The sequence below is a fragment of the Patella vulgata genome, chromosome 3, assembly GCF_932274485.2.
Source record: "Patella vulgata chromosome 3, xgPatVulg1.2, whole genome shotgun sequence".
NCBI lineage: Eukaryota > Metazoa > Mollusca > Gastropoda > Patellidae > Patella > Patella vulgata.
The window spans coordinates 89143831-89169046 of record NC_065881.2 but is presented as its reverse complement, the minus strand read 5'-3'; the positions used below and the strand labels follow the sequence as shown (position 1 = coordinate 89169046).

The 25216-nt window shown below is 35.4% G+C and overlaps 1 protein-coding gene across 2 annotated transcripts; it reads right to left on the bottom strand.

Annotated features, from left to right (window-relative positions):
• Positions 1-1584: 1584 nt before the first annotated feature.
• On the bottom strand, positions 1585-9861 carry LOC126814978 (golgin subfamily B member 1). 2 transcript variants are annotated; one of them, XM_056099672.1, is made up of 6 exons: positions 9745-9861; positions 6842-7413; positions 5986-6339; positions 4807-4969; positions 4201-4352; positions 1585-3821 (listed from the first exon to the last, which is right to left on the bottom strand). In XM_056099672.1, the coding sequence occupies exons 2-6, from the start codon at positions 7398-7400 to the stop codon at positions 2761-2763; spliced, it is 2289 nt and encodes a 762-aa protein (XP_055955647.1). In that variant the 5' UTR covers positions 7401-7413; positions 9745-9861; the 3' UTR covers positions 1585-2760. The 2 variants fall into 2 exon arrangements, with proteins under 2 accessions (XP_055955647.1, XP_055955648.1); XM_056099673.1 differs by lacking the exons at positions 1585-3821; positions 4201-4352 and having other exon boundaries at positions 4371-4969.
• Positions 9862-25216: the final 15355 nt, after the last annotated feature.

The following is a 25216-nucleotide window of genomic DNA, read 5'->3' as shown; positions in this document are numbered from 1 at the left end:
CAATTAGCTTATTGAAGATATATGTTTTATACTTAGGACGATTAGGGACTGAGAGTGTGAGAGGATATCTGTCAATTCATAAATTGTCACTAGAAAAGAGAAAACGAAATAAATAGAAAAAGTCCGGGCATTACCATGTTAAAATGAAAATACAGGTTACATACTATATATACAATCCGAATTTATAATAAAAGTTTGTCTCATTTAAAACGTTTAACAATTTTCCATATAGGCCCAGTTGATTAGTCCATTGGTTATATGGACTGAACTAATTCTCAACTTAAAATTTTTCCATATAGCTTCGGTTGATGAGATCTTTGGTTGTATTGAATGAACTATAATCTACCTTAGAAGTGGTATCAGGTTTTCTAGAAATAAAAAGCATACACTGTCTCCTGGTCGTCAATTATTATAGGTAAAGGTTATAAAATCCTTATCTTGTCTGTCGAAAGCAATAGGAAAAAGAAAAAAAACAGTTGTCTCTCCTGTTCCAATCGTTCTATTCTGTTAAGAACAGTGTACACTACTTTTGGTGCCCACAAATTTTACATGTGATAGAACTGGTTAAACACGTCTCAAAAATAAAGCCCGAGTACGTATGAAATTTAAATGCCAAAATACAGATGAATGGTGTATTTACCCGGTCTCAAAAATTCAGCTCAAAATATTGAGTCGTTTGGACGTGAACGTCAAAACCGCTTATCCGGACACGTAACCCTTTCAAGATTTCGGGTCAATTGTTTCGTTGGATGACCCGATAATCGATTGCCGTTACTATTGGATATATATACAGTCCATGACCCAAGTGCTGTACTTGATAACAAAAGGTGAATTTCACCTACACATTCTTTTTATAAACAGACACCGTATAATAAAACTTCAGACACGGGTCTCCATTTTCAGATGAAGACTGGCGGATTTACGTCGTTTGAAAACATATCACGTATAATGAGTTGGTTCCTCGCTCTAAGATAGAGTATTTTAAGGAGAAATGAAATGAAATGAAATGGTTCAATTTTAATTTATTATTCACTCACGCGTAGGAGTCTTTACCTTTCGGGGGACACCAGAGACGGTACAGGCTTGTGCCAATTAATCTAGTTATCTACATATAAATGCCAAGGGTTATTTTACAAGTACGCCAATGTGTACGTCCCATCCGAACGACTATACATTGTCCTGTGTCGCCAGATGAACTTCCTCACCTACCAATCAAAACCAATGATGTAGAAAATTCGCGAAATCGTTTTAAATATCTTTGATTGTCGAGACATTTCATTGGCTATCTAATCAATGTGATATTATACCTTTTTATATATAATTGTCCAAAATTTATTGTTTGAACAAATGCACTTTTAATTGGGATTTGAAACTTTTGTTGTCCCGAATAATTTGAGGTAAATTGTTCCACAGTTTTGGTCCAGCAGTACTAAAGCTCCGAACTGTTTTTAATATTGATTTTGATGATGGAATACACAAAATGTTTTGATGCTAGGATTTCAAAGTACGAGTCATATTTTAATTAGACTGTATTTCGATGAAAGTCAAATAAATTATAAATTTACGCATGTTTATTTTCTGGGTTTTATTTTTAAATACGTGTATTTTGTTTCATCTGAAATTGGATTCGGCATTAGACTGGATCTATTTGACCGTTACTTTATATATAGTTGGGTACGAGACCAAAAATCCGTGTATTGATTACAATATTTCGATTCAGACACCCTTGGAACATACGAATAGACACCTCGGAAGCCTATATTAAATAATTTTATATTTTCCCGCCAAATCTGGCAGCCATTTAGAATTTGGCCCTCTAGTGGATTCCGCCAACATTTTAGAGAGAGGCACCCAAGCTTAATCATCTTCAGCAGGTTTTTGTCATATAGAAACCACCTTCAAAACAACTTCCCCGAAAATTGGTCACGGATTTTAGGTCTCGTACCTAATATAATATATATATATAGTAAATATACAATATAATGCATATACGTAGTAAAGATACAGCATAATTTATAGTATGATTTATATACATAGTAAAGATACAATATAATTGATATACATAGTAAAGATATACAATATAAATTATATACATAGTAAATATACAGTATAATTCATATAGAAAATAAAGATACAATATAATTTATATACATAATAAATATACAGTATACATGTAATTCAATACAAAATAAAGATACAGTAATTCATATACATAATAAATATACATTATAATTCATAGTATGATTTATAGAAATCGCAGGAAAGATAAAATTGGTAACATGAATAATAAATTTATACATTTTATTTCAAGATTGGATTCGAGATTGAACTGGATCAATATAGATCCTTAATTTATATACATGTATATACATAAATATATGTACCCTACTCGGTGGTAATCGACAGTGTACTGTGAGGGAAGACCCTCGCAGTTGTAATCGACAGTGTACTATGCGGGCAGACTCAGGCGGGTTGTAATAGACGGTGCGCTCTGAGGGAAGACCCATGTGGTTGTTAGCGACGGTGGGGGAATGGACGCTGATAGTGTTCGAAAAATAGACAATGAAGGACTCATGAACTGATAGACATTTTGGTGAGCGACAAACTAGAAAGCTGTTTCGCATTTGTGTTTGAATTGCCTTAACTTCACTATTTAGATATATCCATGAACGTAATGAACACAATGAATATAGTTGTACAGAATAACATAAAAATGAATAGTGGCACCATGTTTCGAAGTGCTTCCGAGTCAGACTGTAATCATTTCAGGTACTGTTGTAATTTGTAATTATCTTGTAGAAGTGTTTCACCACGAGACTGTAATTTACTCAAGTCCTGTTGTAAATCGACATTCTTTTCTAGATGTGTTTCACTCTCAGAACTTAATCTCTGCAGGTCCGTTTTTAATTCGGATGCATGATGTCGAAGATCTCGAAGCAGGTCACGGGTCCGTTTTGATTTGTAATACTTATAAGGTAGAGGTACTTCATCGTCAGACTGTAATCTGCCCAGTGGCTTGTGTAATATGTATTGATACTGTCGAGGTACTTCATCGTCAGACTGTAATCTGCCCAGTGGCTTGTGTAATATGTATTGATACTGTCGAGGTACTTCATCGTCAGACTGTAATCCGACCAGTGGCTTGTGTAATTTGTATTGATACTGTCGAGGTACTTCATCGTCAGACTGTAATATGTCCAGTGGCTTGTGTAATAGGTATTGATACTGTCGAGCTACTTTATCGTCAGACTGTAATCTGTCCAGTGCCTTGTGTAATTTGTATTTATTATAATGCCGATGGTATTCTTCATCGTCAAATTGTAATCTGTCCAGGTCTGCTTGTAATCTGTCCAGGTCTGCTTGTAATTTGTCTTTATCTTGTTTCTCGTGGTCCAGTTCTTCATCGTCAAATTGTAATCTGCGCAGTTTTGTTTGTAATATGTTTTTTTTACGTTGTCGAAGTGTTTCATTGTCAGACTGTAATCTGTCTAGGCATTGTTGTGATCTGCCCAGAACCTGTTGTAATCTGTCCAGGTTTGCTTGTAATTTGTCTTTATCTTGTTTCTCGTGGTCCAGTTGTTCTCGTAAGTTCCAAATAACCAGGTCCTTCTCTGATTCCAGTTCTTGAAGTTTTTCTGTATATTTGTTAGCTTCGAGTTCTTTGAATGTCTGAATTTCCGTAGAATGAACCGACTCAGATTTCAATGCATCATTTTCTACCTTTAGGTCAATGATTTCTGATTTCAAGGTTTGTATTTCATTCTCAAGCTCTTTTATTTGTTTTTCCTTCATCGATTGTCTTTCAGTGGTGATTTCCTCATCTTAAAAATACAATTTAATATCAAACTTTAGACTATAATATAGTTTTCGATTTATTTGAGCCTATTTGAGCCTGTTTATTGGGTCCAACAACATGTTGATTTGGGAGTATAGCGTTTTGATTGGGCTATATTATCCATTGATTGGGACCAATATTGTTCATTGGGGTCTAAAACATGTTGATGACACTTTGTAAAACAGAGTGAAATAAATCATGTCGGTTATATTGAAACTAACATATATGTACTGTATTGTGTTGAATGTGTATGTAGAATTAACAGATATTCAGATCTGGAAATATGCGTTGGTCAGGATATGGGATTTCAGACTTTCCCCAAAAGAGAGCATATATATCCAATTGATTAATATATTCAAAAATACCTGTGATACGATGAAATTTAAATGAATCAGATTCAACTGGATCAGAATCAATGAAACCACTTTGTACGACATCTTGAAGACAGCTTCGCAATTCATCTTCGTCATTTGAACCGAGAGATATGAGATGAAAAGTTACTTCAACACATCCTTTTCTGTAAATAGGTTACAATAGATATATTTTATTAATGATCAACTACCATTAATTGTTACTTAACCAAATAAGAAGTGACATCAGGCGTTCCGAGAAGTGTAAACATATCCTGTCTCGGACATTGATTTAAAGGTGACGGGAAAAAGCTTCTTGTGGAAAGGATATGTTGACATAATTACTTGCATTATTTTAAAAAAAATTGAAACTTTCCCGGTAACCTTTAATGTTTCTGATGAGAAGGATAAGATTCGACAATAACTGGTATAAATTAATACAAAACAACATAGGTTAGCTAAGACAACCCCACACAGTAGCAACGGAGTAGATGAGCAAACGTTGCTGCCAAAAGGGAGAGAGGGTGTGGTTTGTTTGACGTGGTGGAGGGGTGGAGCACAACCACGCCCACCACATCGTCAACTCGATCATCTGACACTTTGCACAAGTTTTTAACTTACTCTAATTTCTTTACAACCACAAATTGTTGTCCTGGTTTGTCCTGGTAAACCTGTTCAATATTATTTTCACATCTTTTTACAAATTCTTTATATTTAGGACTGGTGTTGTCTATTAATTCATAAAACTTTTGTCCACTGTATTTGATCTTTCCTTCATAGATACCTGAAATATAGACAAAGCGTTAAACTGTGTTCTGTATACATCCACACAAGATTGTAAGGCCTTGACACAACGGGGGAATTGACAAATAAAATAGCTACTTCGGAGAAAATTATTGATATTTTAACAGTCGAAGACAGGCCCAGAATCCGGACACATGACAATCTTTTCATCAAGCTTTAAGTGTTTAATTTGTTCGGCCACCGTACAAACATAACAGAGCGTTTTCTCACGCAGGGATAATATTTAAAAATTTTGCAAGTCACACATTTTTAGTAGCGGTTAACTGAGTCCAGAATTAGGTCCATAAAAGCCGTTGTCCGCTTCAGGAAATAAGGTCAATAATTTTCCATTCCATTTAATAGACTTTGATATTTTTATGTAGCATATCGTCATCTGAGTAATGTTTATGATTAGTACTGGTTTAAACCTTACGCGTGTAATATTCCTCAATAATTACCTGCCTTTAAATGTACAATTGAAAGAGAAATCGAAACATTCGTGAAAAGGATAGTTCATGATATCTAAAGAACGTTTTCTTTTTTATAAAATGGTATTTCAAAATTACACTGGTAGTTTAATGACTCGTAAAATGACGTAGCCCACTTCCGCATATTATCATTATTGGCCTACGTGACTCTTTACATATCATTCGCACCAAAATCAACTATTCTACTAGTTTCATAGTAAGCAATATATTTTGCATATAATGGAACATATGCCTACTTTAAATATTGTGTAATGGCAAATGGGTTCGTAAAAAAATTGTTACGCTTGGTAGAGGACTGGGCAGGCTCAGAACCAAAGTCTCATTTCGTTACTGAAGGGGTGAGTTCAACAGGTGACCCAGGCTAGCGACGAATATACCAGACATGTTTCCTCTGGTCAATTCAGAAAGATTGAATACATCACGAACGTAGGCTAAATAGCTTACAATTCTAATCAATCTCTACAACTATATTTAAATGCTTGGCGATACCCTGTTCCTTGTGTAGGCAACATGATAATACTATACATACCACAATCAGGTTCCAACTTCTGTATAATCCAGGTATAGCCACATCGTTCTAGGGCCAGCAGGAACAGAATGTAGGAATTTGGCCCTTTTCTACTTAAAATCATCAACATATTCATAACACATTTGCATCTGCCTTCTCTTTTTAATATGCGTAAAAGTGATTCATAATCATCGATGTCGTAAACAAACAGGGAATAAAGGATATTTATAAGTTCTATAGCATCTAGTTCATTTACAAGATAATACGTGTGTCTTTGTATTTTCCATCCATCAGCTTCAGTCATCAGTCCTCTTTGATGGTCAAGGGGTATAATCTCTTCTATAGTTTCTTCTCCCACCTTATCTTTTGAATATACTGTAATTGAGATTAAGAGAGATAATTATAGTTTGTTGTAATAGTAAGGAGAGAGAGAGAGAGAGAGAGAGAGAGAGCAGGCCATTTCCGGACTAGCATATAGTTCTATTATATTTCAACAATGGACCTTTAGTATTTTTTGTTTTTTTTTTTGAGGGGGGTAGAGGCCCCGGAGTAAACCCACGAGGTTCGAGGTTGAACAGGGGACTATACTCCTTGTCACGTGTAAGCGAGGCATCGAAACCACGTCATTCGACTTAACAAACAGCCCTTACGGTATACCCCAGACGTGTTAAACCGAAACCTATAGGGTAAACCCTCCGTCAAGACAAACAATATAAATAGATGTTGCAAACCATGAAATCAAGTTAACAAAACAGGGAGGCTATCTGTAAGTGCTCCATTGCTCTGTATAGTCCCAGTCCAGTAGTCATAGGGCTTCACGCAGATTGAAAACCAACTAACAATATAAGTGAAACAATTCACCAACACAAACGGTTACCTGTTTTGAAATTGGTATCATGTGAAGATTGGTTAGACGGCGCTGCTTCTTCAATTGGATTGTTATCCACAGCTGTTTTGCTATCCACTTCGTTAATTATATGACTATCCGCATCTGTTGGTATTGGGCACATCTTCGTGTTCTTATCACTTGAGATTAATTCTCTATTTAATGTGACATTATTGTTGCTATGGTCCCTGTTTACTTGGAACGATTGTTCAGCCTTACCGTCCATGCTGGAGACATTTTGACTGCTTTGATCATTGGCGTCACCATGACATCTGATATTAACCGATTCAGAATCATCATGATGAAGAGCACCAAGTTCTTCTGTTATCCGTTTAAGCTTCTCCTCCAGTATCTCCTTTTCAGACTGTAATTCCTGTTTTCTTATATTCTGTCCTTCCTCATCGTCTACTTCAAAACCAGAATCCTGATCTTTCATCGTTCTGTTGTTCTCCATCTTGGAATCTGTAAAGATTTCCTTGTTTTTGTTACCTTCTTGTTGAAGATGTTCATTGATGGAAATCATTTGATTTGGCCAAATCTGTTGATCCATTTTGTTGCCTATGCTGTAAGTATATAGATAACACACATGATAAATATGGCCACGCCCACACAGCAGCTTTGTCACAACGGCAGCTTATCGGAGACGACAACTTGGATGATAAGCAAATTTGAGGGTCGATGAAGAAATCTCATCTTGAGGAATCATCCTCATATTACCCCATTCATTCGAACAAAATTAAAAAATCTCTTTAAAAAAACCTTTAGAATGGAAGAGGCCTATGCAAGGAAATTGAGCAAATAGCAGCCACTCTTAGAGCAGTGCCAGCAAAATGGTTGGAAGGCCTGGGATTTTCCTGTGGAGGATTCGTGTCTCAAACATTTTGGAGAGCACCCCGGAACCTAGGCATGGCAGGACCAACACGCAGGACCTTAGTTACCAAAGTAGGCAAACAAGCTGAGGAAGCCTCCAACTGGTTGTTGATAATGAGAGGAGAACTGTGGAAGTGCTAACTGGTTATGGGCTGAGTCTGATCAATTCAGTTGGCTCACCCCTCGAGAGCGTTGTGGAAAGCGCCGAAACGCATGAAGACGGAGGACCCCCACCTGATGACAGAACCAGTTCCGCAGTGGAAACACTGTATTCAAGATATGCGAGCGTATTACTTTATATATATGCTCACATTTCAGCGTGGGCGTATTACAACTGAAATGTAGACATACATAAAATAATACTCAAAATAACTGCCTTCAAAAGGCAAAACCTAGTAACTCACTTTTTTTTTTATCAAAATTGAGTTAGGACCAAATTTGTAGTTACTAGGGTATGTACTTCCTGTTGTTGTACTAGATATTCCAACCTTTTGATTTTGTAAGCAGTTACACCCATGACACAACCTAGCAACTTCCTTGATTTGCCTAGTATACCACAGCAAAACCTAGTAACTCAATAGTAAAATCAATGAATGAGCTGGGGTTTAATATTCATTCATTACGTTTTCATTTTCTCAAAATAAGAAAAAAGTGAGTTACTAGGTTTTGCCTTTTGACGGGAGATAAGTACAACATATATATATTCTATACTATTGGGTCGAATCATGCTTGGGAAATTCATATTGAGCGGGTATAACACATGTTGTCGGTGATTTATATGGTCCATTACAATTCCCGTGAATATATTACATTACGATGCATTGACGAATGGGTTAGCCATCCACATTAAAGATGCATTATGCAAGAGCTACATCTGTATATTACAGGTCTTTCTTTAATCCTTGAACGTTAATTAGACTTTTATTAACCTGCCAAGATTATAATCAACTCTGGACATTTTCAATGGATTTAAACACAATTGGCAGATAATGAAAACATGGATAAATGAGACTTTATTTACTATCGTAACAACGCGTGTAGCAATGGCTTTGTTTACTATCGTAAAGGTATATAGCAATGACTATCGAAACTCCAGTATTCCCCAAACTTCTCCTAGATTGAAATAATTTGACTGCCATTTTCAAGATATACCCCTTTCATTACCTCGTTTTCAACTATTATACCAAGAACTGGCGGTTCTTTATCAAAAGCTAACATAATGTATCTTTAACTAGAATCAGACAAATGACCGTCTAAAAGTTGACGTCAGACACCAACAAATTATAACGCCCCCCCCCCCCAACTACTACTGTAAATGTATTGTAAACAAAGTGCTATAGACGTATTTCACACAATTCTAAATATAACACTGACGTCATCAATCGGGTGAGCTATTTCTAAGAAACACAAAACTGGGTCAATTCGGGGACCTGTTATGTATTATATTATACAATAAAATATATTTCATCCGTAGCATAAAATATGTTCGAATTCAGATGCCTCAAATTTAGTAGTCAAATGAGTTGGTATCAGGTACGAAGCAGTATATGCTTTAGTTCTGATAAACATTAATTTAAATTGCGAGTTGATAAGGCTGGCAGATTTTTGTTGTAATTTAACTGTGAGCAAGTGGTTGGTGGTGGGGCAATAATTGTACCATAGGTTAGGTGAAGGGATTCAATCAGGCGCGTGTCCAGAGCGTTTCCGAGGGGTCCGGATCCCCCGTTGCGGACGCAGAGCATTGTTTATTTCTCCTACTATCTTTGAAATAACACCTCCCTGGCAATTAATAGCTTTTCGTCGTAGTTTTACTACAAATGCTCTCTAATGCTAGTTCCCACTATCACGATTCGTGCTACAACTAAAATTGTGGTATTAATCGTGGAGTAATCGTGGTGATCCTATCAGGTCTTATCATTTTGTATATCATGGATACATAGATACAATCATAGTACAATAAAGTTGATATCAAGAATGCTAATCTATTAATAATGTTCCGTATTTTACAAGAAATATTAACTTACCGCTATATAGATGTATATATAATCCAGCTCGTGTCAGTCACTAATAAAATCCCATTTACACGCAAGCCTACAGTATGTCGTCATTTAAGGGCTCAAATGGGATTTTCATTACGTGCTTTTTGTTACTATAAATAGGAGTAGGTTGACGCCCTTTATTCTTTCTTTTTCGTTTTTAAACAATATTTTTATTCAAGATGTCTGCATTGGAATGTAGAACAGGCTTAATCCATGTGAAACCCCTCTCTATAACTATTATTAAATTAATACAAAAGAACAAACGGGTGTATTTACATGGTGAATATATCAAACACACACATGTATATTTAGAAAAGAAAATATGTAGAGTATATATGTTTTGTGAAAGCGAACAACAACATTGGAGAGCAGGTCATTGAAAATAAAATACTCATTTGATAGATATTAAAATCTGTGTAACAAATCAATAAACTTATGTAGACTGTGGGTTGTGGGGCATTACGGTTAATGTCTAGATGATATGACTATGTACACTAGATTCATTTTAAATCAAATACGGATTAATGGTTTCATCTTACGTCTATATAATACGCACTATAAACCATTTTTGCAATAAAATGTCAATAATTAAAAACTATCGTCACTTCCATGTTACCGATCATAAGATTTATAATATGATCAATACATCAATAATGATTATGTCAATCATCAGGGTGAAAAGCATCATGGTGATGATGAGAATGGCAACAAAAGAATTGTTTGTTATTGCAGAATGGTTCCTTCAACGTTCTACTTTTGCAATATCAACCATTTTTGCAATAAGTTAATTTTCTTGCTAAAATAGTTGGTATTGTAAAATAGTCGCTACAAAGCGTGTTGTGTTAACATATGTGGCTCAACTGTAGAGGGAGAGGGACGGTTAACGCCTGCACGTTACATCAGTAGGTCTGTAATTGAGTCGACTTGGGTGGTTTCAAATCCCCATTTGTAGGTGACAAGGTAAAGAGTCACATGTCCAACCTTGTGGGTTTCTTCCGGACCCATTTATCTAATTGCAAGCCGAGTTTGAGCCACCAGTTAATAAATACTGGATAAATGAGCCTTTGGTGATACATTTGTATTATGGCTTAATATATATATAAAATGTGGATTTGGCTCATGTAGGTTGAAATCTCAGAGAACGCCATAAGTATAGCAGAATCGAAGACGGAATGTTTTATCCGACATTCGACACTTGTAAGAAGAATAGGGTGTGATGGAGTACCTTTTCACATAGACGAACTTGAAAAATACATGTATATTATTTATTGTAAATATATATCATAATATAATGTACAGTAAATATCTATTACTATTGGATGACCCGGCGCTGCATGGGTTGAAAGTAGTATAACTCAGAAACCGATGGGCCAACCCCACCTAGCCAATGTTACTCCCAGTTCGGAGCTACCCCCCCCCACCCCTACCCCTCCCCCTCCCCCTCCTATACACCAAATGTCAGCCTCAGGTCAGACCAACCTTGAACAAACAAACAAACGACATTCACAAATATTAGTATAGATAATATAATGTATATCAAATAACATATACATCGTCTCGTGCAGTGACCCCAATTGTCATACATATCTAAGACACACCTCTTACAATCCAGTGTATGATTGTGTTTATAGCTTTGTAGACACCGAACATTATTTATTACACTGAACCCGTACATCCAGATGCACGTAAAGGATCCGTAGCTCTCTTTTCTCCAATTTTTATTTCATCACACATTTTTCGATATCGCCAAAAGACTATAAAGATGCATTATGTAAGAGCTAAATCTGCCTATTGCAGACCATTCTTTTATTCTCTAGACAATCGAATGTTTGTGAATTAGAAGAAATTGAAACAGGATTAATTTTACAATTATCAAGGGTTCATTCACGCGTACACGTGTACTTTGCGACCCACCATACGCCCGTCAAAAGTCAAAACCTAGTAACTCATTTTTATCCCGCGCCGAACGAAGTTAGGGAGGGATGTTGAAATGGGGTCCGTCCGTCCGTCCGATTTCATTTCCGGAGCATATCTCATAAACCGTTCAAGATATCCTTCTAAAACTTTGCACACACATCAACCTATTACAGTAGTTGTGCCTTTTGCTATTTAGGAATTTCTGGGATTTATATTTTTTGTGTTTCCATGGAAACAAATTCGACTTAGTTTTTGGTGTATAATTTTGTTTCCGGAGCATACTCAATACAGTAGTTGTGCCTTTTGCTATTTAGGAATTTCTGGGATTGATATTTTGTGTGTTTCCATGGAAACAAATTTGACTTAGTTTTTGGTGTACAATTTTGTTTCCGGAACATATCTCATAAACCATTCAAGATATATTTCTGAAACTTTGTACACACATCAACCTATTACAGTATTTGGGAATTTCTGGGATTTATATTTTTTGTGTTTCCATGGAAACAAATTTGACTTAGTTTTTAGTGTATAATTTTGTTTCTGGAGCATATCTCATAAACCATTCAAGATTTGTTTTTTGAAACTTTGTACACACATCAACCTATTACAGTAGTCGTGTCTTTTGCTATTTAGGAATTTCTGGAATTGATATTTTGTGTGTTTCCATGGAAACAAATTTGACTTAGTTTTTGGTGTAGAATTTTGTTTCCGTAGCATATTTCATAAATCGTTCAAGTTATCTTCTTGGCACTTATTTTGAATTTCTCAGATTTGATAATTTTATATGTTTCCATGGAAACACATCTGACCTTCAAGATACCTTTAAAATAATTTTACCCATTATTATATTTTCTGAAATCCAGCCTTCCATCCTGATTTTGTTTCTGGAGCATATTTTATTATCTGTTCAAGAAATCTTTTTGAAACTTTGTACAAACATTAACCTATTATATTTTATTTTCTGATGTATACGTTTATTGTTTAACATGCAGCAGCTGATTGAGGTAGGCAAAGGTTGTTGTGTAAACCTTACAGGGAGTAGCGACCCTGCCTTGCCGAGCTACTGTGATCACAGTATGAAATTCTGTGAATTGATATTCCATGTGTCGGAATATGAGATTTGTCTAAAGATTTAGACTCTGGGCGCAACTGATGGTACAACCCCGACATGCTGAACTACTGTGCTCAGAATATTTATATTCTTACTAGTTGAAACTTTGAACACACATCATCCTAATTACAGTAGTTGTGCCTTTTGCTAATTAGAAATTTTTGCGTTGCCATGGAAAAAATTCTCTGTTGAATGATTTTTACTACACATTTGAATTATTTTTTGGTATATAATTATTATTCTAGAGCATATCTCAGAAACTGTTCAAGATACCTTTAAAACACTTTCATATTCATCAACCTATTATGTTATTTTTTGATGACCTTCCTTCTGTCCCGATTTCATCTGTCGAGCATATTTCATTATCTGTTCAGGGAAATCTTTTTAAAACTTTATACAAACATCAAACTATTAAAGTATTTTATTTTCTGATGTATAAGCTTAATGTTTAACACACAGCAGCTGATTGAGGAGGCAAAGTTTGTTGTGCAATCCTTACATGGAGTAGCGACTGTGCCTTGCCGAGCTACTATGATCAGAGTATGAATCTTCTGACTAGTCCCATTGATATTCCTTATGCCTTCCAAACAAGTTCAAGGGCGCGGGATGGTGATGACTAGTCATCTTGTTTTTATTAAAATTGAGTTGGGACCAAATTTGTAGTTACTGGGGTATGTGATTCCTGTAATTGTACCAGATATTGCAATCTTTTGATTTGTTAAGCAGTTACACCCACGACACAACCTAGCAACTTCCTTCATTTGCCTAGTATACCACAGAAAAGCCTAGTAACTCCATAGTCAAATGAATGGATAAGCCGGGGTTTAATATTCATTCATTACGTTTTCCTTTGTTTTCTCAAAATAAGAAAAACGTGAGTTACTAGGTGTTGCCTTTTGACGGGAGCATAATGAATACACGTTGTTCCTTTCCCTATGTCAAGTACCAACCCGCAAATTCCGGAGGTACTTTCTTGGTCAACACTCTCGAGATCAGAGTGTAATACTATAGAGTTTATTTCAGTTACATGATGTGAGACGAACACTAGGGTAATGAAGTAGCTTGCATTATTCTACTACTTTCTTAGACTAACCCACCGACAGTTATGTCAGTATCCTTTGCTGGAAGTAGGGTACTATAGTCCAGTCATCTCGTGCACGGATTAGTACAATTAACTAGAATAATGTTGACGCTAAACGGTGCCCATATGAAATACTTACCCAAAAATTGTAATTGTCCCGCAATGATAGCTGACGCATTTCCTTTCTATATAAGAAAGAGCGAGTTTTATTTCACTTCAGACATTATGATGAGACCGTAGAGAAGACATCATTCGGAGTTTAGGGGAACGTCATACCCACAGCTAGGGATAAAAACAAAATGTGATGTTTAGGCCGTTCGATTTTAGTTATTAAATATATTAACCTCAGACCGTGATGTTTAAGCCGTTCGGTTTTAGTTGGGGATCACGTGGCTAAGTGGGTAAGACGCTGGCTCGCTAGCCTGGAGGTCGGGTGTTCGATCCCTGCATTGCCCGAGAAAGTTCATCGAGATTTTCCGGCGTGGTTCCCCCTTGTCAGTGATGCAGGACGGAGGGCCTGCCTAGGACAGCTGTCTAGTCCTTCGGATGAGACGAAAAACCGAGGTCCCGTGAATACATTGGAATGCACGTAAAAGATCCCTTTTCAGTTGGAATTCGATATAAGAGTAGGCGATAGTGCCGCTGCCCGGGCAAAATTTCCCTCATAGAACACTGTATGGCGTATGCCCGTCTTCATTAGCCCAACATAGGAGCAGAACAGTAGGACGTTAAACCCCATATCGAATTCCAACTGCCAAGGGATCTTTTACGTGCATGCCAATGTGTACACGGGACCTCGGTTTTTCGTCCCATCCGAACGACTAGACAGCTATCCTTGGCCTGTCAAAGAAACACTTCGACAAGTTAAAGATAAATTGTAAGTAAAACTTGTGGAGTAGGAGCAAAGGGTTGAAGAAAGAAATCGGGGGGAGGGGAGAGAGGACATTGATAAAACGGTCTGAAACTGTAATGCTGAAAGTAGTTCAGATTCACGAAGTTGAGCAATTTGATGTCATTTTAAACTGCTTCGCACTTGGCTTATTATATAGATATTTTTATCTTAGATGACTGCAATATATTTTCTTAATTATTATATTTTGCAGCTGAGAAGGACTTTGTCATTATCTTTGATCTAATGGGTGGTCTGTATTTTTCTTAACAGTTTTGTATACTGTAAGCTGATATTGCCGTCGCCGCTGTCTATCGGTCAATATTTTTGTAAAATTATTCATCCGATATTTTAATTAATTGTTTGCGTTAGTGTGTGATAGAATACATAACTCTTATTTATTAAAAAGATATTTTAATACTGGATAACATAATTACATGTACAACGTCATTGTGGTTAGATCTCGTGACATCTATGTAGCCTGTTCCCTCAGGTCTGCCAAGACCTCCTTCTCCCGGGGTCCAAGGGCAGACCGTCTTGCCCCGGGTCCGAGCCGAGTTCTCTCTAGGTCTCTCTTTTTTCTTTTTTTTTTTTTTTTAAACAAGTTTATTTAGAAAAATATAAATACATTCATTTATGCATGAAACTATAAACAATGCAATATACAATTTTATATCATAGGATTTAAATATTTACATTTCCTTGAGGGTCAATATCTAATTACATGTATTTACATTTTCAAAGTTAACGGTTGTATATAAGAAACAATAGTATGGCATAATATACAAAGCAATATACACTCACTTTTGAACAATATATACAATCGGATATATACAACAATAAGTATTAATTAGTAACTATAACATTTGACTAGTACATGCCCTTTAAAATATACCGGATGACAGTAATTATACTGTAAGAGATTAAACTCCTGGGAGATGTTCAGGTCGAGGCCCATGTTTCTAAAATTACAGGTGACGTAATCAGATAATTGTGGGATAGCGATATTTCTAGACCACGTGGTGTTAGATTGCGTGAAAACATAGCGGTAAGTATACGTTGACAGTGTCGGTATAACCGTTTAAGGGGAGGAGTTATACGTTCATTCAACACAAACTGAGGTACTTTGCGACTAAATAATGCTTAAAATTTATTGTACAGGGCTTGAAATTGTAGCGGGGGAGCGCTATAACGTCCGTTGACTGAGCGCAGTGGGGTCGAACTCGTGCCACTTGTTTGTCATTTGGTTACATTCCAAATCACCTATCTGTTATAATAAGTTAGGGTCGGGTTCATTTCAAAATCGTATTATTAAACATCATTCAACTTGTAAGCAAAACAGATAAATATATGAACTCTTAACTCTTAATTAACTAATTATATAATTGAACTAGAAGAGAATTTTAAGGTATGGGGATTAGCTGTATTTGAATATAGGTAGGGTTATGTGTAAGCTTTATTAAGTGAGCAGACACAACATAGTTTATATATATGGGTAGTATCCTATTAGGTGAGTTTTAGTAACATTATAGCGCCATACCAAATAAGAACTTAAGAATGGTAGGCCTATATGCATTAGCTGTGTCTGTAAAAGGGTTTTAGGTAGGCCTGTTTTGGACAGATAAACATCGCAGTTAATGTGGGATATATAATTTGTATATGAAACATTAGTTGCAGTGCTAATATACGAAAGCGAAAGAGTATAAGAAGATGCCTATGGTTGCAGCAACTTATAGAGATAGTAGCAACAGTAAATGTTTTCATATTAGGGGTGTAAACGCAGAATAAAACTTCAAACATGACGAAACCTTAGCCTTATGGAAGGTAATAAGGCAAGAGAAGACTGAAGCTTTAGAGAGTAATCATTATTTTTGTTTTCTTTTTGTATAGAATTGGTATATAAGATCTTTTGAAATATTGGTGGATTTAGGGTGTGTCCGGTTAGACCATATAATTGACAGGTATAGGTATATATCATAAATGTATTTAGATTCAACATTGTGTAGATGGATGGTGTCGTTGTTGATTTTGAACTCTTTTGTGAAATGAATGTTGTTTATGTGTGTGGTAATGAAACATTTATAGAATTGTAATTTGGGGCAATTTAGAAACAGATGATGGTAAGATTCAGTTACTCGGTTGCAATAGTGGCATTTATAGCTGTTAATATATATATTTCTGTATAGCATAATATCTTATGTTAGCACGGCATTATTAATGGTTGTATACATGAAATCCTTTTCTTTTTCAGACAAGGAGGGACATTGATAGAGAGTTGTCCAGACTTGAGAGAAGTCAATATGGGGTAATTGTTTATTTATTTTTGGTTGTGTGTGTAATATGTCAATTAGAGACCGGTATATGTCTTTAAGTTTTGTATTGCAAGTATATTTGATGGATGATTTGAGTCTATTGTAAGTTTCTTTTATATCTATATATGGTTGGGGGATTTAATCTGAGTGGGTGTAATAATTGGATGCATATCTTGGCAGAATATCCCTTGTAGTAAATCCTAGCCAGTATATGTATAGGCCTACCCAGGGACTTATGTTGTCCTTGGTAGAATTTACTTTGAGTTGTTGTTGCATTGCCTGGATTTTTAGTCGAATGTTTGGTACTTTAAGGCCACCATTTTTATGGTCTAGGTTCAAGGTGTTTCGATTAATTGTTTCACTTTTATTATCCCAGATGAAATTGTAGATTATTTTATTTATGTTTTTGGTAATTGAATTTGATGGAGGAACTATCCTAGCAACAAACCATAGTTTACTGAGTATGTAGGTGTTTAAGATACATATTTTTTCTTTATATGATAGCGACTGATTTTCCCATGTCTGAATGGTTGATTTCATTATTTGTACTAGGGGTAACCAGTTTTTTTTCCATTTTATTTGTGCCAAACCAAATGCCTAGTTATTTAATAACATCCGTTTTAATATTTATACTTATATTTACAGGATAAGAGTATTGGGGTGGGTTACCAATAGAAAGAATTTCAGTTTTATCATGGTTTAGCTGGGAGCCAGATATTGAGCCAAAGGTTTTGAATTGTTCGAGAAGAGTGTTGTATGAAGATAGTCTCGATACTATTGCCGAACAGTCATCTGCGTGTTGAAAAAGCTTTATCTCTGATGGGTAGTTGGGATTCTGATGCCTTTTATAAGGATGTTTCTGTTTATGTGTGAGGCAAGGGGGTTGATACATATGGAGTAGAGAATCATGGATAATGGACATCCTTGGCGAATCGATCGGTTAATTTTAATATTTTGGGAAAAGGATCCATTTACTTGGACTTTACTAATCAAGTTTTTAAACAATATTGTGACCCAGTTTAGGATGTAATTTGGGAAATTTATATGTTTTAGTAGATTTTTAATATAGTTGTGTTAAATGCGATCAAAGGCTTTTTCTTGGTCAAATGGTAGTATATAGGCACTGGACTCATTTGTATTTATATAGTTTAGAATTGTATCTATTGAATATAGATTGTCAAAAACGCTTTTATTTGGTCCGGCTCCAGTTTGTGTATTAGAGATTAATTTGTTTATAACTGTATTGATTCTTGTGCCTAAAATTTTTGTGATGATTTTATAGTCGACACATAACAAGCTTATCGGTCTATAGTTCTTAAGTAATGGGTGGTCGCCTTTATTCTTATAATTAATTGTTATTATACCAGTTCTCATTGTGTTTGATAATTCACCCTGTAAATAGATGTTGTTAATTACCTCTGTTAAATCGGTTCATATGGTGTCAAAGAATTTAATGTAGAAATCGCCTGGAATACCGTCGATGCCAGGGCTACGGTTTGTTCGGAAACTTTGTAACGCTTTGAGAACTTCATTATTAGATGTGAAATGAGACAGAGAATCTCTTTCCGTGTTAGTTAGAGTATTTATGTTACTGTTTTCAATATAGGAGTTTATTAGGTTTTCGTCAATGTTTTGAGATGTATATAGTTGTTGGTAATATTGGTGAATTGTGTCTAAAATATCTTGTTCATTATCTTATCACATACTGTATTATTTTGATTGATTAATTGTTTAATTTGCTTTTTAGCACCGTTTTTGACCTCTGCTAATTTATATATTTTAGAATTATTAGATTGAATAATTTGAGGTATTTCTAGTTTTGATCTATAACGTAACCTTGTATTATATTTTGTTCTATTATTTCGATTTTTGTTTGAATTTCATGCATTGAGGTAGTAATCTCTTGAATTTGACCAGGAGAAAGTAATAGAGTCAGGGGAAGTAACTCTATAATTATCAATGCTATTTAAGGTGGATTTAATTTCAATTACATCCCACTTCTACTCGTTGCCACTGGCAACCTTTGATAAAACTGTCCTGTTTAATTGCAGTACATGCAGAAAAGTATCCGTGTATCAGAAATGTTCAGAAAGAGAAATGTTCATTTCTGATACACGGATACTTTTATACCGTTTTAGATACCTATCAAACAATAAGTAGCGGACGTTTAGTCCGACCCAGATCGCAATTGATAACGACGGCTCTGTACAATGTCCACGAAACGACTAGTCAAAATCATAGTAACAAAACAAAATGGGGGGAACTACATGGCAGTTCAAAAACATATACAATGACATTAAATTAACATAACAACATATTACAAAAATCAATTATTATACATATCAATTGGCATCTATTTCATAATTTGGTTTGATTTATATTAATATGCAAAATATATAAATTAGAATTTTGAATAATTATTTTAATTAATTGTGATGATAGAAGGCGCAGTTCTCTTGCTTGACACTTCACAGGCATTGAAAATAAGCAGGATGAAAAAAAAACGCCTAGAAAGTCATAAACTTTATTACAAATAAATTTCAACGGAAGAACCATCCGCCGATGCATACTTTCACCAGGAATGACCCACGTTTCGCATTTCCTTTACACTACATTTAATAATATCGCAGTCCTCTACGCCATAGACAAGTTTGTTTTGACGATGTGGTCTAAACAAACACGTGAATGTTTTACGCTCAGAGTATCATAGCAAGACGCACGTGTAAATACTACTCAGGTCGTCTCTCCACTGCGAAATCATTCTACCATGAAATGTAACGTGAGGCTCATAAAGGGATAAATAATGAAAGAGCAGAAAGTATTTGTCACTTTTCGGTTGAAACGACTCGATAATAAATACTATTTTTCACATTTTGCTTCACAATACTCGATAGAAATGTGATGTAATTAACTTATTAGCACCTTTCCTCGGTGTATCGGTGAATATGAGGACAGTTTTGGTCGGGAGCCGCCTCGGCTCCGCCTCGGCTGGGCCCCTCGACCAAAACTGTCCTGATATTCACCGATACACCTCGGAAAGGGTGCTAATAACTACTACTTAGCTTTTGAATGGCTTCTTTTGGGTGGTTGTTCATGTTTTCCGATTTATTGTCTTTTTTATCTTCTATAAGGTTGAAATTTCCTGTCATAATATATGTGTGTTGTGGATTATAAAGTGTTTTGACATATTCTAATAATGTGGTGTAAAAGCTAGTTTTTTGTTCTCTGGCGCTGGGCCTATATATATTTAGTAGCTGAATAGTTTTCATATTGGCAGATATTTCTATATGCTGAACTCTACCAGCAAGTTTTTGAGGGGTAATCTGGATATTATGTACAATGTTTGGATTTATTAGTAAAGCAACACCAATTTTAGTTTCATTAAATGATGTGTACATTTTATAGTTAGTAATATTTTCAACACTTTGTCTCAGGTTATCATCCAATGTTAGTATTTCCTGAATACAGGCAATATCTAACTTCTTAAACATATTATTTAATTTAATAATCTTCAAGGTATTACCTTGTTGAATATTCATGGAATATATATACATAATTAAATAGATATAAGAGAGTAGGAGCTTCATAGTTTTGTTTCTTAGAATTGTTTCAATCTAAGTTAGAGAATTTCAAATATGTATCTAAACATTAGTTTCGATTAGGGGCGAGATCGCCCTTTGTTTTTTCTCGTTATTATCACTATCGGAAAGACTATCTGAACTTCTATCTCTTTTATATCTATCACACTCAGTGACTGTAGAAATATTTATAGATTCATCAGCATCATAATTTGTAGTAATATTGGTTGCTAGAGTACCGTTAAAACTATCATCAGCATATAAGTCATTGTGGTCCACTAAGGGCCTTGTACTTATTGGGGTGGAAAACCCAGAACTACTTGGGAGGGAGTCAAGTGGGGTGCTCTGGGAATTCGTGCTGATATGGGCAATATCTGTGGGGCTTGAGATATTGATGTCAGACTGTTGATTAATTGAGTAGGGATTAGGTGCATTTTTGGCATCGGTTATAGTATTTACTTTGGTGCATTCCTTAGACATATCGGTATTACTTAAAATATTAGGATCAGCTATGTGTTTTGGGCTTGTTGTGACTTTGTAACTGATATTGATAACGACTTCTTCTTTTTCAGGAGTAGAATTTGAATTATCAATGGATGGATTAATCATAGGGGATGTTACTGTGGATTGTATACCACTTTTTGGGATTGTTTGGGGATGTAAATCAGGGAAGTCATTTTGACTGTCAGGTTTTGGAGGATTGGGGGTGACACCTTGGCTATATCTTTTGTCCGGTTTAGGGCAATCCCGACCTAGATGGCCATGCAGACCACAGTTATAGCATATTTTGCCACGAATTTGGCCCTCATACTTAATGGAAACATGGATTCCCTTCACGTATATGTGGGATGGGATGGGTTTATAAATTTATTTAGCATAAACAATTCCTACACCACTTTCCACTGTCGGAAATGGTTTGAATGTTGATCTGTCACATTTTACTAGATCGCAGTAGTTCAGCAGTTTGTTGACGATATGTTTGTTTTCCATTTCGAAGGGTAGACCGAACACCGCAACTGGGATTGAATCAACTGGGTACTCCCAAGCAATGTTACCTGCAGCTTCAACAGTATAATTGCAGTTCTTTATTGTAAAAGTCTTAAAGGTTTCCAGGAAGATCTCCTTAGCCAGGATATCCTGGAGGGTAAGACAGAATTTACCCTTACCTATATTCTGAAGGCACTTTATGTTCTGTATGTTATACTCCTTTGCCTGTAGGAAATAAAGAATATCAATCGAAGCAATCCCCGAGGATGAGTGGTCATCATCGGGTATTAACACCACAGTATTGTCTCTGTTGAGGTGGTTTGTTACACTAATATCCCCATCGGGATTTATTGTCATCTTTGTTGATTTAGCGTAGCTCATTGTCAATAAACCATTTATTATAACATTTCACGCTTTTCTTTTTATTATTTTTTTATTATTATTATTATTATTAATGTTAATGGGTAGACTATGTGACGGACATCGACACATTTACACAATAGTGAAATATGATGATCATGATGACAGTAAGTCTGTCAACAGATAAAGTTTTTTTTTTATGTTTTGTCACTCTTGTATAGTTTACGTAAAACAGCTGCTAATGTGATATTAATCCAGTTTCAGGAATATCTTATTTGTACCTATTTAGCACACTCGATGCGCACTATTGCATACTGAACCGCTTTCTATAAACACTAGCTAGAGGGAGAGCTTCCGAGACACGTCTTGTCAGCTCCAAATCTTACGCCACCACCCATCTTACGCCACGTCTCTCTCTGTGCCTCGTCTGTACTTTCCCCTCTCTGCTTCTAAACTAGGCTTTTTATATCGGTTAGGGCACGCCTTAGTTAATACCATTAGTAATCAGAACAATGAAAACTAATCATTAAGATTCACACATCTTATCTCTAGACAATATGTGTTAATGCTTGTTACCTAAACCTTATATCATAATATACTTGTCTAAGACAAGCCGGCTATACATTGTTTGAATAACCCATTATATCTTACATAATACTATGAAATAACCCTCACACCTGATGCAGATTACATTTTGCAATTAATCTGTCACATGTTCAAAATGAGTTACAAATGAAAAATATAAATATGAATTCAAAATACAATAATAAAATTTAGATCCCAAATAGTGGAATATATAAAATAATATATGAAACGATTTTAAAACAATAAAGATTAAAGCATAATACAATAATTGAAGCTTCCAAAAGCAGATGGAAATATTGTCTATGGTAAAAAAAATGTTCAGTAGTCCACGGAGTAATGCCGGGGTAAATATGGCGTCGTGGCGGACATATTTGGTAAAAAATTATATACAATAAGTAACACAACATCGAAACTAAAAATATTCACAAAAGTATAAGTGTCACTGGTCCTAGATCCTAGATTAGTATATCCTACGAATAAAGACACACCTACGTGGGAACAAAGTACGCGGAAAAATAGTCACACAATGAATGTCATATAAATGATAAATTAAACACACGGACATAATCACATTCACACGCGATCCAAATTAGGGAATCCACCATTTAAACACATATTTTCCACCATGTATGCATCACCATGTATGCACCTGTTCTCCTTTATGTCAGCATAATTATATTTTCCACCATGTATGCATATTCTTCTTCATGTCGGTATAATTATATTTTCCACCATGTATGCATCACCATGTATGCATATTCTCCTTCACGTCAGCATATATTTTCCACCAATGTTAGTGACCATATATATGCCCTGTTTTTCGAGGTGTGGTAAATGGATAATTTCTCCATTTTCCAAGCTTACTGCCGCTTGTGGCTTTAGCCGTCACCATCTTCTTCAATACTTTATACTCAGTATCGTCACCTTCTGTATATTTATTGGCCGCTATTATTCTTGTCGGTTAGTCTTTTTCCTTTCCATACCGCCTGGCCAACGGTGCTTAATGACATGTAGTGTCATGAGAAATATTTTTAACTGCCATGCGTGCCCAAGTTTTATCATCTACTTATTATATTACGGAGTGAACTCAATTAACTGTTAATCAAATTAGTAAGTGGAACAGACTATTTTAAAATATTTACATGAGAATTGACATAAACCAAATTGAAAGTAGGAGGTCACATTGCTCTACTTCAAGCTAAATTATAATGAATAAGATATTTTGGAAAGAACCTATCAAAATTAACAGTGGTTTTATCTCTATATTTTTTGAAACAATACATCATATTCGCTCTTAATTCCGAGCAAGACCCGCCTGGGGTGAAACCAATTCCGCCTTACAGGAATTTCACATAAGACTCTCCCGTAACATCTCGGGCTTCCCAATCGCATATTATTGGGGTTAATACAAATAAAATCTCTCCCGTAAAACCCGGGGCAAAACCAATCCCAACTTATAGGAATTTCACATAAAACTTTTCCCGTAACATATCGGGCATTATTGGGGTTAACACAAATAAAATCTCTCCCGTAAAACCCGGGGCCAAATATATATATAGACAAAACAAAAAAAATATAAGAGATAAAACCGAATATACCGTGTGAATATTTATGAGTTATATCTCTCAATTAGGATACTCTTAACTCGATTCCAGTAAAATATAATTTAAAATATGAATTCAAAATACAATAATAAAATTTAGATCCCAAATGATATTGCATTACAAGTGCGACGATGAATCAAAATGAATTTCAAGAATTATTGATCAATCTTTTATCCAGTTTCAAATGAAAATAAAATTGTGTTTAGATATGCTTTTTTCAAAAGGATTCATTTCATTTCCACCACATTAATTAAAGTCAAATGTTATTTGATTCCAACGGGTTATTGATAAAAAATGTGTCGATCATCAAAGCCTTTTAAACCCATTCGGAAATCATGACATTGCATTGGCATTGGTAGACTGATATCGGATAGTCTCTATCATCCAGAAAAATATTCTACGAATATTAGTCTGGACCGGTTGTCAACCTTTGAGAATAATTGACTAGATAATCCGGTCTTTCACATTTTCATAAACAATGTCTAAGGGGGGTAACTCCTCTTAAAACAAGATGTTTACGTCCATGAAATTAATTTAAGAATGTCATTTCAAAAAATCCATTTGATTGCATGCGAGTTCAATATCTAACACTCTTAATTTTTTATTGTAAAATTTCTTTCTTCATGGGCCATATCTATGCTTTTAAAATTAATCCTAATTCGTCGTCACCATTCATGTTTGTTTATATTAATGCAAGAATTATGGGATTTATTGTGGGAAGGGGCGCAACTCTTACTTGACTTGGCTAAAGAGACTGGATAATCAACTACATTAAAAACCAAACTCCCGGTTACCCATGGGCAATGGACTTTACGTCAAATATTGACAACCTTCCCAGACCCTCCGTATGTTGAAGACTAGGAGGTTCTGGGTGACCGAGACTAGATATCGGATAGATACATAACAAACAGTGGTTTTACTGATCGTGGATAATAAGACAACATGGACTAAAAAAAAAACAGAACGAAAACTCGGTATGATTTTAATTAACAAAATAATAATTATATATATCAACTCTGACCGGACAATATGG

What these genes read in the sequence shown, in the direction of transcription:
- LOC126814978 (XM_056099672.1), bottom strand. Translation starts at nt 7,400, where the DNA reads ATGGATCAACAGATTTGGCCAAATCAAATGATTTCCATCAATGAACAT. An exon ending in GAAGTTGGAACCTGATTGTG is followed by an intron (nt 4,970 to 5,985) that starts GTATGTATAGTA and finishes TCTATATTTCAG; the next exon opens with GTATCTATGAAGGAAAGATC. An exon ending in TAAATTTCATCGTATCACAG is followed by an intron (nt 3,822 to 4,200) that starts GTATTTTTGAAT and finishes TGTATTTTTAAG; the next exon opens with ATGAGGAAATCACCACTGAA.